The 15573-nt window shown below is 39.3% G+C and overlaps 1 protein-coding gene across 1 annotated transcript in view; it reads right to left on the reverse strand.

The window, feature by feature from the left end:
• Window positions 1-15573, reverse strand: part of LOC308084358 (NACHT, LRR and PYD domains-containing protein 3-like) — a 78882-nt gene that overhangs the window by 20325 nt on the left and 42984 nt on the right. The window contains exons 6-9 of the mRNA XM_080426975.1: window positions 11092-11262; window positions 10141-10314; window positions 9904-10059; window positions 2514-2557 (exon numbers count right to left, since the gene is read on the reverse strand). Coding sequence (XP_080283101.1) covers window positions 2514-2557; window positions 9904-10059; window positions 10141-10314; window positions 11092-11262 — 545 coding nt within the window. The remainder of the gene's footprint in view (window positions 1-2513; window positions 2558-9903; window positions 10060-10140; window positions 10315-11091; window positions 11263-15573) is intronic.

The following is a 15573-nucleotide window of genomic DNA, read 5'->3' on the forward strand; positions in this document are numbered from 1 at the left end:
AGCATTATTATATTATATTATATTATTATTATTATTATTATTATTATTATTATTATTATTATTATTATAATAAAGCTGAAGGAGAGCAAGAAGAGCACCATGAGAGAGGCCTGCGTAAGAATGATTATATTATATTATTATTATTATTATTATTATTATTATTATTATTATTATTATAAAGCTGAAGGAGAGCAAGAAGAGCACCATGAGAGAGGCCTGCGTAAGAATGATTATATTATAATATTATTATTATTATTATTATTATTATTATTATTATTATTATTATTCATATTATCATTATTATTATTATTATTGTTATTATTATTAATATTATTATTATTATTATTATTATTATTATTATTATTATTATTATTATTAATATTATTATTCATATTATCATTATTATTATTATTATTATTATTATTATTGTTATTATTATTATTATTATTATTATTATCATTATTATCATTATTATTATTATTATTATTATTATTATTATTGTTATTATTATTATTAATATTATCATTATTATTATTATTATTATTATTATTATTATTGTTATTGTTATTATTATTATTATTAATATTATTATTATTATTATTATCATTATTATTATTATTATTATTATTATTATCATTATTATTATTATTATTATTATTATTATTATTAATATTATTATTATTAATATTATTATTATTATTATCATTATTATTATTATTATTATTATTATTATTATTATTATCATTATTATTATTAATATTATTATTATTATTAATATTATTATTATTATTATTATTGTTATTGTTATTATTATTATTATTATTATTATTATTATTATTATTATCATTATTATTATTATTATTATTATTATCATTATTATCATTATTATTATTATTAGTAAGCTAGGGTACACACAGATCTTGTACTTATGTACATATTATCCACTAGCCTGGCATGGCCAGACTAATATCTCTGCATAGATATTAGTCTGGAATCTCTGTGTGAACCTGCATTTCCAAGGGGCCAATAAAAAAAATGCCTCTGGTGATAAACCCGCCCCATATTTTCATACTGGGCCCTGATTGGTGCCCCACAACTTAGGAGGCAGGGAATCCATTCACCACCGAGCGGGCCGAACCAAATCTGATGAAGGCATTTTGTTTTGTTGCACTGGTAGATTCATCTGGTTTACAGGCTACATTTCTGCATCTTTCCACAAACAGAGTCTGATTGAAAAGTAATCAATAAAGCTCTGGTCCATAATCTATATAAATGGTAAATGGTTCATTTATATTTATGTAAAGCGCTTCTATCCGAAGCGCTTTACATTGATTGTGCCATTAACCCATTCACACACACATGGAGGAGGAAACCATTGAAGGCACCAACCTGCTCATCGGGAGCAATTAGGGGTTCAGTGTCTTGCTCAAGGACACTTCCACACTAACTCTGGTGGAGCGGCCCAGCCCGGGATCGAACTGGGAACCTTGCGGTTTTCCAGTTCACTCTACCCGGCCACTCTACCCCTGAGCCACTGCCGCACAACCTTTAATGATATATATATATATCTATATATAGCAGTGTTCCAGTATGCCCTGGATTCCAGCATCATATTTTTACCTCAGTAAACCTCAGCCTATTATTTGGTGGTGGGGTTAAACTTACACATGAGAGGCATTACGTTATTAACGATCAGCTGATCCATCGTATAATCGAGGGACTCGCTTCCAGACGGAACAAATAAGATGCTATGGCGACGCAACGTGACACGTTGTAAGCTTGCAGATCTGTTATTTTTGATGAGAGACGAAGTTGAAATTCTTCACGTGGTGAAGTTGGTTTAACGTTGGGTGAATTCTGTTGCCTTTTATGATGTGAAATGGGGCATGGAACAATGCAAATGATCTCCAAGCGCTTGTGATAATACGATCAGCTGGGATTCATGCAGATTCATCACGAGATACACCTGTGATCCACACAAATCTAGGCTCTGCACAACCTTTAATTAATCGCACATCAGACGTGATTTATGAAATATATACGACACTTTACACTCAAATATAGTTGGACATATATAATCATATTTGAGCATGACGACGGGTGTTTCGGGTCTCGCAGCATATGGTGTGAAAATAACAATGAAACACACACACACACACACACACAAACACGTGTGTGTGTGTGTGTGTGTGTGTGTGTGTGTGTGTGTGTGTGTGTGTGTGTGTGTGCGTGTGTGCGTGTGTGTGTGTGTTGAAAAAAAGATGTGTGTGTGTGTGTGATTTTATATGGCTGCTGTGTCACAAGACAGATTTCAGTGAAAGGGTAATAATAAAGTAATATATTGTATGGTATGGTATTACTGTACAGGGAAAGGGTAATAATAAAGTAATACATTGTATGGTATGGTATTACTGTACAGGGAAAGGGTAATAATAAAGTAATATATTGTATGGTATCGTATTACTGTACAGTGAAAGGGTAATAATAAAGTAATATCATATTACTGTACTCACATGTTTTAAGGAGTTGAGGTGAATGTTCTTCTTCTTGATCCAACCTGTAGGAATGAAACACACATTTATATGACACATGTACACACACACACACACACACACACACACACACACACACACACACACACACACACACACACACACACACACACACACACACACACACACACACAGTGCTTAATTAATGCCGGAGTTCTGCTCAGGAACCTGCCTCCTGCGCTCCAGTACCTCTAGAAGGCGTTCCGTCACCTCAAATGCACATACAATGCACATACAATACAATTCTTTATTTAGACTATTTATTATGAATTCAGCTTTCACATTTCCCCTCAATGAGAAGACATGTGGAAATATCCTTATGGAACCAGAGAGAAAGAGAGAGAGAGAGAGAGAGAGAGAGAGAGAGAGAGAGAGAGAGAGAGAGAGAGAGAGAGAGAGAGAGAGAGAGAGAGAGAGGAAAAAACAGACGTAGAGTGAATTGACGTAATCACCTAATATATAGCACTGGACTAGTGTTGATTTTGACAGCAAATTTTGATTAAGTTTTACTCATAGTCTTTTGAATCAAATTCCATTTAGTTTTAGTCATATTTTAGTCGTCTAAAATGTATGTTGGCGGTGCCTTGATGGCTTCCTGATGATTTTACACTTGGTTGTGCTCCGAAAATAGCCGATTGTGAGATCTGCTATTTTCTAAGCGCAACAACCGAGCACAAACAATCATAACATGACTTGTCTTTTAGATCTACTGGATCTCTTCTCCACTCGTCCCTCAGTAACATTTTAGTTTTTATTTGTTGACGAAATTGTCAGTATTTTTAGTCTTAATTTTAGTCATAGCTTATGTTTTGTTTAGTTTTTATTTAGTTTTTGTCAGTGAAAAAAGGTCAACCAACATTTTTTAGTCGACGAAATCAACACTGCACTGGAAACACATGTATTATATGACACATGTACACACTCACACATAGACACACATGTATTATATGACACATGTACACACTCACACATAGACACACATGTATTATATGACACATGTACACACTCACACATATGTATTATATGACACATGTACACACTCAGACACACACATGTATTATATGACACATGTACACACTCACACATATGTATTATATGACACATGTACACACTCAGACATAGACACACATGTATTATATGACACATGTACACACTCAGACACACACATGTATTATATGACACATGTACACACTCACACATAGACACACATGTATTATATGACACATGTACACACTCACACATAGACACACATGTATTATATGACACATGTACACACTCACACATAGACACACATGTATTATATGACACATGTACACACTCACACATATGTATTATATGACACATGTACACACTCAGACACACATGTATTATATGACACATGTACACACTCACACATAGACACACATGTATTATATGACACATGTACACACTCACACATATGTATTATATGACACATGTACACACTCAGACATAGACACACATGTATTATATGACACATGTACACACTCACACACATGTATTATATGACACATGTACACACTCAGACACACATGTATTATATGACACATGTACACACTCAGACACACATGTATTATATGACACATGTACACACTCAGACACACATGTATTATATGACACATGTACACACTCAGACACACATGTATTATATGACACATGTACACACTCACACACATGTATTATATGACACATGTACACACTCAGACACACATGTATTATATGACACACTCAGACACACATGTATTATATGACACACTCAGACACACATGTATTATATGACACATGTACACACTCACACACTTGTATTATATGACACATGTACACAATCACACACACATGTATTATATGACACATGTACACACTCACACACTTGTATTATATGACACATGTACACAATCACACACACATGTATTATATGACACATGTACACACTCACACACATGTATTATATGACACATGTACACACTCACACACACATGTATTATATGACACATGTACACACTCAGACACACATGTATTATATGACACATGTACACACTCAGACACACATGTATTATATGACACACTCAGACACACATGTATTATATGACACATGTACACACTCAGACACACATGTATTATATGACACATGTACACACTCACACACATGTATTATATGACACACTCAGACACACATGTATTATATGACACATGTACACACTCACACACATGTATTATATGACACATGTACACACTCACACACACATGTATTATATGACACATGTACACACTCAGACACACATGTATTATATGACACATGTACACACTCAGACACACATGTATTATATGACACACTCAGACACACATGTATTATATGACACATGTACACACTCAGACACACATGTATTATATGACACATGTACACACTCAGACAAACATGTATTATATGACACATGTACAAACTCACACACACATGTATTATATGGAATGTTGGGTAACGTTACTTTGAAAAGTAACTTGTTACGTTACAGGATTACTGCCATTAAAAAGTATTCCATTACGTTACAGGATTACCTTCTGAGAAAAGTAACTTGTTAGAATATTTTTGCATTACCGACGATTAAAACCCACCTGCGAGGGAAATAGTGTGAATACTTCCACGACCGTAGCCTACTAAAGGACAACCTCTCTGTCTTCTCTAAGTCTCTGCCATGTTGCACACGTGTGACAAATTAATGTAAACAAGACCAGTAATACCGACAGCCAGAAGTGGAGACCTATTATGGTATCCAGGACTATATCATTTATTAAGGGTTAATAACAGTGTGGGAATATGCAAGTGAGGCTCTGACCTTTTGGAGTCAAGAGGATGAGACAGCAGGATGGCAAACCTATTCAAGAATGACATTGTTTCAGTAGAGTGGGGAGGAGGCCGGAAAAGTACTAGGGTTGAGAAATAGACTGTGAGGCGCACAGCCTTGCACCTTATAGGGTAAGAAAAGAAGCAGTGAGACCTTTTGCTATGAACAGGTGAAGATCCCCCTTGAAGTTTTAAGGTAAATAGGGAAAGCCCAGAGTCACGAGGACAGCTGAAACTGGGGGGAGCAGGACCGGTTGCTCTTGAATCTAAGAATAATGCCATTCCTCTTAAATCATCTCTTTTTGTCTAAATCATTCATACAAGGTTGAATACATATATTTCTTATATTGAAACTAATAAGATGTTAAACAATGATTTCATAATATGAGCTTGTGTAAAAGTGCAGTTTGATAGATAAATGTTCAGTGTTAAAACCAAGACAGATTGTGTGATCCATTGTGTTGACTGAGAAGGACCACCCCAAGAAGCCATCTGCTTCTAAAAACCTGTTTGTAAGTGGTCAAGAAGGAGGACTGGGAGGAGGTCCTATTTCAAATGTCTGTCTGTATAAAGTGCAATGTTGTTGTGATTTAAGGACACTCTGTGGATTGGCAATGCAGGTGTCACGTCTGTGGAAATAAATACATTTCTATGGACAAACCCTCTTTCAAACTGGATTCTTGTGTATTCTTGCACTCGGGAATAGTGTTGTTACCGCCTGATCATGGCCAATTTACGACACTATTGAATAGAATAATTACGCAATCACCACAGACTGCAAGGCATTGGTCACCGATTTTCGTGTAACATCCATGCAAGTCTCCGTTGACAGAGACAAGCTTGTTCATTATCAGGAAACAGCACAAATGCGTCGGATGGATTTTTCTTTTCCTTTGTGGCAACAGAAAGAACAAATATAGGTCTTAAATGTAACAAAGTAACGCCATTATTTTGGAAATAGTAACTAAGTAATCGAGTAGCCTACTCTAATAGCAAAACTAACAGGATAGGTTACTCTGTTACCCCAAAAAAAGTATTCTGTTACAGTAACAGCCTTACTTGTAACGCTGTTACCCCCAACACTGATTATATGACACATACACAATCACACAGACACACATGTATTATATGACACATGTACACAATCACAAATAGACACACATGTATTATATGACACATACACAATCACACATAGACACACATGTATTATATGACACATGTACACACTCACACAGACAATCACACATAGACACACATGTATTATATGAGACACGTACACAATCACAAATAGACACACATGTATTATATGACACATACACAATCACACATAGACACACATGTATTATATGACACATGTACACACTCACACATAGACACACATGTATTATATGACACATGTACACACTCACACATAGACACACATGTATTATATGACACATGTACACACTCACACATAGACACTGTGGTGGCTCTGGCTCTGTGTAGCACACATTGGACCACAATGGAAACAAGGGCTATTTGTGTTATCCTTTTAAACAAAGCTTTTTGACTGTACTACCGTACTGTGAACAAACTTGTTCTTCAAGACCTACTTCTGGTCTCCTAAAGAGACTTTTAATGTAACGGCCAAACCACACCTATGCATAATGTAACGGTGTTTAAGCCTGGTGTCGGAAGATTGCAACTTGGCCATGTAGCAATTATGAGTTGCTACACGACATGCTAAACCCCCAAATAGTGGGTAGCGCGACATGGGCGTAAAATAGGGCCCTATGTGTTACAGCACTACTTTTGGTGTCCCCTCAGGAATTGCTCATAATAAAATTATTATTATTGTCATTGTTCCCTCAAAGTTGATATCACATTCTTGCCCCTGCATTTGTAACCCCACCCAACACATACAGGTCATCGCCGCAAAAATGATCCACCAGATTCAGAATCTTCAAATACTTTTCTAACATTTACCAAAAAGTCAGTGCTAAAATTGTTTTGTAAATATGAGAAGAAGGCATCCATATCAACTCTGAACTGTATAGGTTCTCAATTACTATATCACATGACTTCCCAAAGTTGTTTACATTACTTGAGCTGATCGCATAAAAGCCTTTATTACGCATCCAGTTAAGCCAAAAACGGAATCAAGTTAAAATGATCTAGTTTTGAAACAAATGGTCCCGTTCCATGTAATACAATGTATTATCGTTGTTGTTGTTTTTATGCACATGTAGTGTATTGTCTGCATGGTTGAACTGATAACCAAAATGGAAAATTACAAAGTGAAGTGAGATATCACAAACACAATGTTATTTTATGTTTAATTTTTTTTTAATCACAAATTCAACATTTCTGTTCAAATCAAGTTGTCACTAAACCATTTCTAGGACTTGAAGGCCCCGTAGTGGCCTGAACATCTAGTTCAAGTACAAATCCACATGTATTGAACTCTGTTGTGTCCACTGGCATGTTTTATTCTATAAGGTGTACTTTAGTGCTGTCAGAACGAATTTAGCGATAAATAATTTGAATGTGAATTTATTTTATAGCATTTGAATGCTTAAATTGCCATTCCAATGTAGTTTTTTTTAAATGTATAGCTTTTAATTAGATTTAAAAAAATCTGACCTACCAATGCAAAAATAAATGCTTCTATCACGTCACGCATGATCAACAATAAAGTTTGAGTGCATGCACTGCACACAGAAAGTTAAGAACGTCATCGCTGCCATACCACCCAATTGTGTCTCGGCCGCGCGCCTGTGTGTGTGTGTGTGTGTGTGTGTGTGTGTGTGTGTGTGTGTGTGTGTGTGTGTGTCTGGTCACGCTGAGACACACCACGTTGGTTCAGCACAGAGGCAGACAAGACTCCTCCCTCCCTTTAGCCCCATAAACTTCACTTGAAAGTTACGTTTAGGAAACTTTAATAATTATGACAACCGCGTAAGTCTTTATGTTACATTGTCTGTCTGTAATGTAGAGGAGCTTCTCTGCCTCTCTCTGTCACACAGCACAGCCGTCCCCTCAACATGCAGTGCAGTTGAGCTGTAGCTCCGCCTCAGCTGATCTGCAAGCCCACAACGCGTCACTGATGCAACGCGGAGTGGGCTTGTAGGTCAGCTGTGGTCCCTGTGTGACACCGTGGTACACTGAAGCAAAAACAGGCACAAGGCAGGAACGCACAGACATAAAGCGGTGATTTTTTCAAAGAACTGCAATGGGTCACAAACGAGAGAGGAAGCGATACCCAGCATTTTACATGCAAACAACGTCGCTACAACGTGAACTTGTGGCTATCAGCGCAGACAGCGCTTGGGACGGTGGATGGAGAGCCTGTTCTCGTTAGCAAACGAAGGCTGCGGTCAGAACGGATGGATCTTGCTCTGATAGTACAGTAGCTATGTGACTTTTCAGCCGTTGCCCGCATACCCTTGGTAGCGCAGCCAGTTACACTAATTCAACACAAGCAGGAGCCACTTAAAGACATGCACACACAAACACGCTGGCTCAGCACATGTGCATGCGAAGTGCGCATGTGTGCACGCACGCACACACTCACACACACACACCCACACAAACTCACACACACACACACACACACACACGCGCGCTTAAAATGTGGACCTGCGAGGCACACTGTGGCTCCGATCGGCACCAAACTGGTCAGGGATCTGCCATCACAATAGCCACACCAGGGACCAAGTGTGGCACCCAGGGGGCCAGCCAGAACAATTGCTCCGCCCCCTCTGTGTTCCTATTGGCTGGTCTTTAAACAGACATAATTCCAGTTCCCAGCATGATAAACTTCTGAAACTTGCTAGGTGCACTTAGACGGCCAATAGGGAAGGCTATAATTGATTAAGCCCCGCCCCCTCTGTGTTCCTATTGGCTGGCCTTTAAACAGCCATAAAACCACTTACCCAGCATGGTAAACTTCCGAAACTTGCTAGGAGCACTTAGATGGTCAATAGGGACATGGTGTAATTGCTTAAGCCCTGCCCCCTCAGTGTTCCTATTGGCTGGGCATTAAACAGCCATAACTCCAGTTCCCAGCATGGTAAACTTCCGAAACTTGCTAGGTGCTCTTAGACGGCCAATAGGGACAGCCTGTAATTGCTTAAGCCCCACCCCCACTATGTTCCTGTTTGCCTTGACATTAATGGACAGGGATTTAACATTGTTCCTCTAGTTCATATAGCTTAATGAAATTAACTCAAGGCACCACTCACTTCACACTGGGTGTGATTGTTTTTACTCAATAAGGTGCGCCTTTTCCTCGGACCAGCGGTAATAAGTTGTAGCCTAATATTACTCTCCTTTTATCAAAAACTCGAATATGAACCTAACTTAAGGCCATAACCCTTAACTAATATAGCTGGTTTCACTATTTTCCTTAGCCTGTTATTATAGCATTTATATGTGTGCATGCGGGTGTTTATTATTGCAAAAATATCTCTCACAAACCATTTCAGCATGGAATGACTTCACAAATCTACTCACTTGAGAGTAGCCAGTCCAACAGAGAGCAGCTGCTCTCCTCCCGAGTCTCCTGGTCGATTGAAGCTCAGGTCGAGCTCTTTCAGATGGGAGAGGTTCGAACGCAGAGCTGAGGCCAGACAAGAAAAGCCTTCCTCTGAGACCAGACAGTGTGACAACCTGCAGAGAAACAAAACGTTTTAACCATTTGCTTCTGATATTCACGTAGAAATCCACACAGAGAGAAAACACATTATTCACCTCAGAATCTCCAATGTGCAGTGTGGACTCTTCAGTCCAACAGAGAGCCGATTCACTCCTGCATTCTGTAACTCATTGGAACTGAGATCCAACTCTGTCAGACTAGACGAGTTGGAACTGAAAAGTGATGATAATTCCTTACAGCATTTCTCTGTGAGGTTAGTTTGTCTCAACCTGAAAAAAAATGATATAGATAGATAGATAGATAGATAGATAGATAGATAGATAGATAGATAGATAGATAGATAGATAGATAGATCACAAATCTGAATACTCACTCAAAAATACACAAAATGAAAACTTACAATTCAACCTATAGCAGTGTTAGCCCTATCCACTAGCAACAATTCACTTACCGTTACATGTTTGTCCACTATGCCAGCTGTACGCGGTAAAATCTGTGTTCAATTCAATTTTTCAATTCAATTTTATTAAAGTGTCAAATCACAACAAGTTGTCTCAAGACACTTTACATGTAGTTCCAAGTGTTCCATTGTGATCAGGTTAACATTACAACATTATTCTCTTGCTTTTGATTGTTATGTCAAGCCCAAAGAGAAAACATATCGACCACCAAATCGTGTTAAAATTTGTGCATTACTGTGTTTTTCTTCTATTATGGTTAAGGGTGACAGAGCTAGGAAGGGCGGGCTTCTCAGAGACTATTAAATACAGAGAGCGAGCACTGGAGAGAAAGAGAGGAATTTTACATTATTTTTATCTTTATACACACCGAAAGAGTGAATCACCATTCGAAGGTGTTTTTCTCTCATGTTTTCAAATGCTATTATATGAGAATGATTGAGTAATTGCGGGGGGTGGGGGGCAGCTATGTTATTTATCCAGAAATTAAACAGAAGTTTAAAACAGAAACAGAATTGAAAATCATCACATTTCTATAGTTATAACATAGTGGAAATGTGTTATAACATCAGCATGAACTGATCTAACCTGAGGATCTTCAGTCTGCATTGTTGACTCTCAAGTCCAGGAAGGAGCAGCGATACCCCTGAATCGGTCAAGTCATTATGACTCAAGTCGAGTTCATGAAGACTTGAGTTGGAACAGAGAACTGAGGCCAGATTTCCACAGCAACTCTCTGAGAGGCCACAGTCATTCAGCCTGAATGGAGAGAAACACATATGAACATATTGTCTTATGTAAGTATCTTTGTCGTGTGCTCTGATAACTGTGTTCATGAAACTGTATCATAAATAAATCATATTCTCATATTACTGTACTGTCACCAGCTATGCACCTGGTCACTGGATAATGCATAATAGATCCTATTAGATCTGTCTTTCATGCCTGTTTAGTTTCCACCTGTGTTGAAAAGGATTGTTTCACCTGTTTATCCTGGCCTGTTTAATTTCCTCTTTTTGTTCAGTGCATTGCTTAGTCTTTGTGTTAACACTCTGACTCGGTTTTTATAGTTACCTCTTGCATTTTGGACTTCTACTTGTCTTTTTTGGATTAATAACCTGTGCCTCTGAGCCAGAGACAGTTTATCCATTTATGAACCTTTACAACTGAGCCTGATCTGTTGACTGTGTACTGGACTATGTCTGTTAAGCCCTTTTGAACTGTTAAACGTATTGTTAAACGTAAGAGAACACCTGAAGTCGGACAGAGTCAGCTTTTAAATGATGTGCCGAATGTTGAAATCTGAAAATAGTTCAGAATCAACTTTATTGTCTCAACACAGGTTTACAGGTGTAAAACAGTGGGTGAAATTTGTTTTTGTGCAAGTTTTACATCGTTTCTATTTCCATAAGAGAAAGGGAAGAATAAAAAGAGGGGGGGGCAAGGGGGAAGAAAGATCAATAAAAAACAATTTAAAAACAAACACATTATCTACATATTTAGACCTATAAGGTAAGTTAACCTGAGGTAAGATATATAAGGTGTGGTAAGTACCTGAGGTAGGATATAACGCTATGGATGTTAGTTAAGGTGCGAGAAAAAAACAGAAATGTTGTACATGGGATTAAGGTGCAAAGTGTCTGCGTGTGTCGACATAATCCACATAAGGTAACTGACACTGGAATAATCCGCAGGTAGGTCTGAAATTTGCTACAAATCATTTTTGGAGGTCACTTTTCGATTTAAGAAACTGGGCCACTCGTAAATCAAATATGACGGCCATTTATTTTAAAGCGGTGGTGCCATGGTTTTGCACTTTTTCTGTTTTTCATGTGTCTATGAGGTTGATAGAACTTCATTAAGCCCCCTGGTGGTGTTTTTATGGTGTTTTATGTCTTCTCTGACTATTTTGAGTTTCTACCTGGAGGCTGAAACCTTGAGGGTCAAACGTGCCAATAGAAAAACAGCGCTTTAGTGACATAGTAAAAACATACCCTCCCCCTCATTATCATAACACAACAGGTGTGGGCATGAGGAGGAGGAGGGACTAGGACAGGTGGGTGGTGCTAAGGTGGTGGAGGAGGTGCTAAGGTGAGAACCAGGTATACTTAATGAACTGGAGGTGTGTCCACATAAAAACATAATTTTAACAATTTCTGTACAGTTTTTGGAAACAATCTTCCTCCTAGTATAACCATAATGCCTGATGATTATGTTTTGGGGGGGGGGAAAAAACACTGAAAATCTGAAAACACTGAAAATGCCATAGTTTTGCACTTTTTCTGTTTTTCATGTGTCTATGAGGTTGATAGAACTTCATTAAAGTAATACTAGGTAACGTTTTCAACAAAACTAAAGTTAAATTGTATATCTTTTGTGAGTGGCAAAAGTTTCACAACACCCACTCCATGAATTTCACCCCCGGAAGCCTTTTATTTATATATTTTCTATTGAACGTGGACGGGGGGACTTTCCCGGGAAAATGACGTTCCTGGCCAACGTCATGACGTCGTGGCCGACGTCCTGGCCGACGTCATGACTTCGGCCAGGAACTACCGCAACGGTTTCCTGTTTGGCCAGGAACTACCACGCTAATAACAAAAAGGAACCTCACGCTGATTTTAAGAGAATGTAGGATTGGAAGATCGAAAAAGAACAGAAAAAGAAAGCACAGCTCATGGTAACTAATGCTCCACTGGCTAAGAGAAACGATCCGTAGATACTATAAAACAATTAAAAGATCGCTTTTTGAAACGCTTCCGGCTTCCGGTGAAAACGAATGGAATTCTGGGTAATCGAGGACTACGGAAATTGTATGCAGTGACGGTAGTGACCAGCAGAGGTTGCTAAAAATCGTTATTTGTGATTCTGCATTGTACAACTTTAAGCCCCCTGGTGGTGTTTTTATGGTGTTTTATGTCTTCTCTGACTATTTTGGGTTTCTACCTGGAGGCTGAAACCTTGAGGGTCAAACGTGCCAATAGAAAAACAGAGCTTTAGTGACATAGTACAAACATACCCTCCCCCTCATTATCATAACACAACAGGTGTGGGCATGAGGAGGAGGAGGGACTAGGACAGGTGGGTGGTGCTAAGGTGGTGGAGGAGGTGCTAAGGTGAGAACCAGGTATACTTAATGAACTGGAGGTGTGTCCACATAAAAACATTATTTTAACAATTTCTGTACACTTTTTTGAAAAGAATCGTCCTCCTAGTATAACCATAATACCTGATGATTATGTTTTAGGGGGGGAAATATCACTGAAAATCACGGCACCCGTCTTTAAGATGTCCTTCCTCTTCACTTTTAATGAGAATCATAGCATCCTCAATTCTGCCACCTCCAGCTGCGCCGCCCGTCTTTTCCTCAGTGCCACCGTTGCTAAGCCGTACAGCATGGCTGGTCTCACTACCGTTTAATACATCTTTCCTCTCACTGGTGCCCTTCTGTCACAAATAGCTCCAGACACCTTCCTCCATCCGTTCTCTCAAAGTACTCATTCCATTCTCTCAACACACTGTCCCTGCTTACTAGAACATTTCCATCTCTATCCTTTATCACCTTAACCTGTTGCACATCCTTCCCATCCCTTTAACTCTGTCTAGCCAATCGGTGCAGATCATTTGCTCCCTTCTTGGTGTCCAACTTCTCATCCTCTTTACCTAGCCCTCGCCATGCTTCTCTTTGCCTTGCCCATAATGCTCATGTTTATCACTCTGTCTGACCATCTCTTCAACTCAACCTGTTGATGGAGGACAATGTATCAGCGTTCACGCCGCGTCCTCCGTCAGTACCCGGGCCCGCCCGGGGAAACTAATTTCCAGCAGACTAAATTCTAAGAGACAACGCCTGAGAGCCAAGTCAAAGAATCCTAGTCACAGTCCTAAAGCCCAAAGCAAACAGACCCAAGAGCACCTCGCGGTAGGACCTGCCCTTCGAATACTAAAACTAAACGTTGAAGGCCTTTCTGCAGCCAAGCGAAGCCTCATCGAAGTCCTCGCCTCCCAACACTCGATTGACATTATCTGCCTCCAAGAGACTCACATTGGCACAGAGGAAGCAGGCTGCTACACCATCAATGGCTTTGACCTCCTGTGCTCCACATGTCAAACATGGACTTGCCACCTATGTGCGTTCTGATATAGTTGAAGCAAACCACCTGACAACAACACATTTCTCAGATACCATAACCATTGGTGGCTTCCATATTGTTAATGTGTACAAGCCCCCTAGTGCCAACTGGGATCTGCAGGTCTTACCCAACCTACCCCACCCTGCCATCTATGTGGGGGACTTTAACAGCCACCACCCTGACTGGGGATACCCAGTGGTCGATAGTGATGGTGAGGCACTTTCAGGGCATCTAGAAATGACCTTGTTCTGATACACGACCCCAAACAAAGAGGAACTTTCCACTCTGCCCGGTGGAAAAAAAGACTACTCTCCTGACCTGTGCTGGGTCAGCTCTTTGAATGGAACGCCTTATCCTGCACAGATCCTCATTCTTGACGATTTTCCACACAGTCAACACCGGCCCTTGCTCGTACACATTGGCCTACATCTCCCAGTCATAAACAGCCCAAGAAAGATGCGCTGGAACTTGCGCAAAGCCAACTGGAAAAAATACAGTGAAACCTTGGACCGGAGTGTCGTCACCATCCCACTCCACACCATCACTGTAGATGAAGCATACAACCGCTTCTGCAGCGCCATCTTCAAAGCTGCCCGCACAGCAATTCCACGAGGCTACGACCCCTCTACGTCCCATGTCTGGACGGAGAAAGCGCTGCCCTCCTACAAGCCTACAAAACATCAGGGGACCCTGAGATAGCAGACCATCTCATTGAATCGCTAACTACAGCCCGGCGAAAGAAATTGGAGGAGACGGTTGCTGACCTGAATTTTACCCACTCTAGCAGGAAATGTTGGAGCCTCATACGCCGCCTAGGAGCTGCACAGAAGCCCCCTAGCCAAAGCCAAGCATCTGTCACACCCAACCAAGTTGCATCCCACCTACTGTCTATTACAAAAGCAACCCAGGACAAACACACCAGAAGAGCAGTTACAAC

This window comes from Gymnoscopelus braueri (assembly GCF_963280865.1).
Source record: "Gymnoscopelus braueri genome assembly, chromosome: 1".
NCBI lineage: Eukaryota > Metazoa > Chordata > Actinopteri > Myctophiformes > Myctophidae > Gymnoscopelus > Gymnoscopelus braueri.